The sequence below is a fragment of the Galeopterus variegatus genome, unplaced genomic scaffold, assembly GCF_000696425.1.
Source record: "Galeopterus variegatus unplaced genomic scaffold, G_variegatus-3.0.2 Scaffold9535, whole genome shotgun sequence".
NCBI classification, from domain to species: domain Eukaryota; kingdom Metazoa; phylum Chordata; class Mammalia; order Dermoptera; family Cynocephalidae; genus Galeopterus; species Galeopterus variegatus.
The window spans coordinates 39,326-43,689 of NW_007735646.1; the positions used below are offsets into that span (position 1 = coordinate 39,326).

The 4,364-nt window shown below is 34.4% G+C and overlaps 1 protein-coding gene and 1 pseudogene across 1 annotated transcript in view; both read right to left on the bottom strand.

Annotated features, from left to right (window-relative positions):
• FAM228B (family with sequence similarity 228, member B) overlaps positions 1 to 4,364 on the bottom strand; it is a 35,945-nt gene that overhangs the window by 17,202 nt on the left and 14,379 nt on the right. The window contains exons 6-7 of the mRNA XM_008593698.1: positions 2,032 to 2,119; positions 1,781 to 1,937 (exon numbers count right to left, since the gene is read on the bottom strand). Coding sequence (XP_008591920.1) covers positions 1,781 to 1,937; positions 2,032 to 2,119 — 245 coding nt within the window. The remainder of the gene's footprint in view (positions 1 to 1,780; positions 1,938 to 2,031; positions 2,120 to 4,364) is intronic.
• LOC103609375 overlaps positions 2,207 to 4,364 on the bottom strand; it is a 3,553-nt pseudogene continuing 1,395 nt past the window's right edge.

The following is a 4,364-nucleotide window of genomic DNA, read 5'->3' on the forward strand; positions in this document are numbered from 1 at the left end:
GAAGGAAGGAAGGAAGGAAGGAAGGAAGGAAGGAAGGAAGGAAGGAAGGAAGGAACTTATTTTAATTCTGCTTCAATTTAGGATGTAGGACTTGGGATTAGGATATCAAATAATGTTGCTCCCACCCTAAGGGCCAGATAATTTACAAAATGTAACTTTTATTGAGCCCGTCAGACCTTAAGGCAAAGAAATAAACTAAATTTCAAAGAAGGACAAGTCCTTGAAGAAGAGACAGGACACACAAACTGCTTTACCTCTGGTAGAGCACAAGAAAAAAAGGTGGCTTCCTTACAAGAAGGCAAAAAAAGAAAAAAATTGATAAGCTGGACTTCATTAAAATTAAAAACTTGCTTTGCAAAAGGCACTATTAAGAAAATGAAAAGACAAGCCACAGACTGGGAGAAAATATTTGCAAAATATATACCTGATAAGGGACCTATATCCAAAATATACAAAGAACTCTTGAAACTCAATAATATGAAAACAAATAACTGGGCTGGCCGGTTGGCTTAGTTGGTTAGAGGTCCAGCGTTAGATCCCTGTACCGGCCAGCCTTCAAAAAAAGAAAAGAAAACAAATAACCCAATTTAAAAATGGGCAAAAGATCTAATGGCAGACACCTCAATGAAGAAAATATACAGATGGGAAATAAGTATATGAAAAGATGACCAACATCAAATCCCACTGGGGAACTGCAAATTTAAACAACAATGAGGGCCTGCCCTGGCTCACTTGGGAGAGAGTGGTGCTGATAACACCAAGGCCATGGGTTCAGATCCCTATATAGGATGGGACAAGATGTCCCATAACACTTTAGCCTGGTAATCAAGTTACCCCAGGGATGGCTCACTTGGGAGAGAGTGGTGCTGATAACACCAAGGCCATGGGTTCAGATCTCTATATAGGATGGGACAAGATGTCCCATAACACTTTAGCCTGGTAATCAAGTTACCCCAGGGTATAAAACCCAGGGCAGCCTGCTTTCAGGGTCCGTTAGCTGCAGTGCAAGTGTGACATGTGCAGACAAGATTTTGTCAGCCTTGGGCAACTCTCCTGAGTCTTGGGAGACCAACTTGCCATGAATCCTAGGCTTCTACAGTCCTTGATGCATATCTGTGAGTAACAGATTTGCTTCACTTAACTCGTTGTGTGAATGTTCTGGCTCACAGACTCACGCAAGCAGTAGAAGTTATAGCACAGGATGCAATGGGCTGAAGTGGTAATCAGTGCACAGTGAACCTGCTGCATAATATATCAGTATTGGGTCACCAATTGTAACAAGTGTACTACACTAATGCAATATATTAACAGTAGGGGAAACTGTTGGGAGAAGGGGAAGGAGAGAGTTTATGGAAATTCCTTGTACTTTCTGCTCAATTTTTCTGTAAACCTAAAATTCCTCTTTTAAAAAATGCCTATTAATTAAGAAAAAGAAAGAAAGTTAAAATCTTAATGAATTCTCAAAGTTAGCATGGGCTAGTATATCATTTTGGAAAACTGGGGGGCCTACATACAAGGAGAATTTACACTTACTTGCAGGCTCTTCTCCATGGGCCCACACCAGGTGCTAATGACAACCAAAGATAAAGAGAAAATCTTGAAAGTACCCGAGAAAAAAGAAACATCACATACAGAGGAACAAAGATAAGAATTATAGTAGATTTCTCACTGAAAAACGAAAATTTTAAAAAACCATAACTATGAAAAAATTTATATTAGTCTCAAGAATGAATTTTCAAAGTATAAGAGGCTCTAGAGTTTCTATTATATTAACCATTACCTGCTCCTTTTACAAAATTCACTTTCTATGTATCTTGTAGGCAGTTTAAGCCACTCATTTGGAGTCATAAAATGCCTTGAATTAGAAATTCTTGGGAATCTGGAATGCAGCTGGGTCTTCTCAATCTCTTTAAATTCTTTCATTGTATATATTTTACCTGCAGGAAGATTAGTAATCTAGATTAGCATCCTTAAATGCAAATGCCATTGCTATTGCGCTATGAAATCACAAAACAATTAGGAACTAAGTACCAGTCTCACACTGAAGCAGAGTTCTTTTTCTGTCATCCTTGTCATATTGTGCCTTTTTCAAAGGGTCATGAAATGGTGGGATGGTAACCTACAAGAGAAGCACTTCTTTGAGGACTGCGTTTCAGGTCTGAGTTCTGAACATTTTCAGTCTCTCCTAAACATCCACATATGGCTCTTATGCTAGAAGAGTCAAAAATACAGTATCAACAAACTAATAACAGGTTTACCATTACACATATTTAGCACTTTACAAAGAGGTGTGGCAACTCCAATACCACTCTTAACAAAGCACTCCAGCTAAAGAGGCAAGGTTAGCTCTTGTCTCAAAGTGTGGGTTCAGTCTTCAAAAATTCTTTTGTTCTTATTATATATTCCCCAATTTAAAAATTCCTTTCCCATGCACAAAAGAAAAATATATATCCATATATTTACCCTAATCCCCAACATCCATACTAAACAACATAATAAGCAATTGTGCAAAACTTAACCAAGCTACTATTCAAAATATAGATCATCTGTGAGCTAAGGTATTGATGCACTAAATCTGTTTAAACGACTGATGTTATCAATATCAAAATGACAGTCCTATATAAGAAAACAGCATTCAGCAACAGTCATATTCTTGATCTAGCCTAGTCAGTGAGATTCTAACACAAGCTAAAAAGGTCACCATGTATCTTTCTAATAATAATCAGGCTTGTTTTTCTAGGATAGTGGTAATACGCAATATGACTATTTAGAGTTAAAATAAAGTGATCAGACTGCCCTCTAGAATTTTGCTCTTACAGAAGTTATGAAGAATGCTACTTATAAAATATTAAGAAAACTCCAACTCACTATAAAAAGAGATAAAAACGATACTATCATTTTCAGGTATGTGTAGGTGAACTAATGATATATGTATCACAAATAAAATTTTAAATTTTAAATTGAAGAGAGAGACAACATTCTGAAGTTTTTGCAACAACTAGAAGTCCTGAGACTCTCCTAACTCTATTGACAAGCACTTACAGATGTAAGAACTTGAAGAGTTATTATAGCCCAGTGGTTCTCAAATTATTTTATTTCAAGAATTGTTGTCATCTCCAAAGAACTTTTGTATATATGGGTTAGGTCTATTGATAGCTACTACACTGGAAATTAAAACTGAGAAAATTTTAAGTTGTTTATTAGTTTAGAATAATAATAATAAGTCTATTATATTTAACATCTTTTTATAAAAAATGTATTTTCCAAAACAAAAAATTAGCGAGAAGAATAACATTATTTTACATTTTTGTAAATTTTTTTAACATCTCACTTAATAGAAGACAACTGGATTCTCATATCTGCTTCTGCATGCAATCTGTTGAGAAATGTTGTTTTAGTTGAAGTATATGAAGAAAATTCATACAGAGATAGGAAGTTGGAAAAGGAAGGAATATTTCAATAGCATTTTCAGATCACTGTGAATATTCTTCTTTGATATACACCCAAACTTAACAAGTGGTAGTTTCTTAAAGGTTAGTTATGATGTGGAATCTCAAACCACATCACTGAATTTTTCATATTCTTCTACATTAAAATCCATTGGTCTGTCTTGCACTTTGAATGAATCTTTTTCCCATGCATGACTTTGTAACATCATGAATTAGTCATTTGGGGAAAAACTGGATCACTGAGTTACGCAAGATTTTTCAAATGTTTATACATTTTGTTATATAATATCAAAGAATCATATTCATTAATATCATTACCGATCTCATCAGTAGTCTTTAAGTTTTAAAGACATAGTCTTAAATATTTTATTACTAAAATATTATTAAAATAGTATAGTATGGCACAACTTGTTTTTCACAGTTGCAAATATTATTGTATATACAAAAACATAGCACATTATCTCTGGAGAAAACACTGGGAAAAAAGTAATTTGCTAATTTACAAACTTTCCAAGTACTATTCACAAAAAAATTTTGCCTAAGAGTATCTGTGTTGCTTTGACTTACACAATATGTGGGTCACTAACTTCAGTAATTTGCTAATTTACAAACTTTCCAAGTACTATTCACAAAAAAATTTTGCCTAAGAGTATCTGTGTTGCTTTAACTTACACAATATGTGGGTCACTAACTTCTGTATCCCATACTTTGAGTTCCATTAGCTGAGTTCTAACAAACATATCAGTTAAAATGGCATATGGACATATAGCATTTCACTGCAATCACCAAAGAATATCCCAACCTTCTATTAACAGTGCCAAGAACATGTTTAGATGATTGCACGTGTTAAAAAAAAAAAAGCTCTGTACCCCATAAATATGTACAATCAATATATGTCAATTAAAAAATAATTTT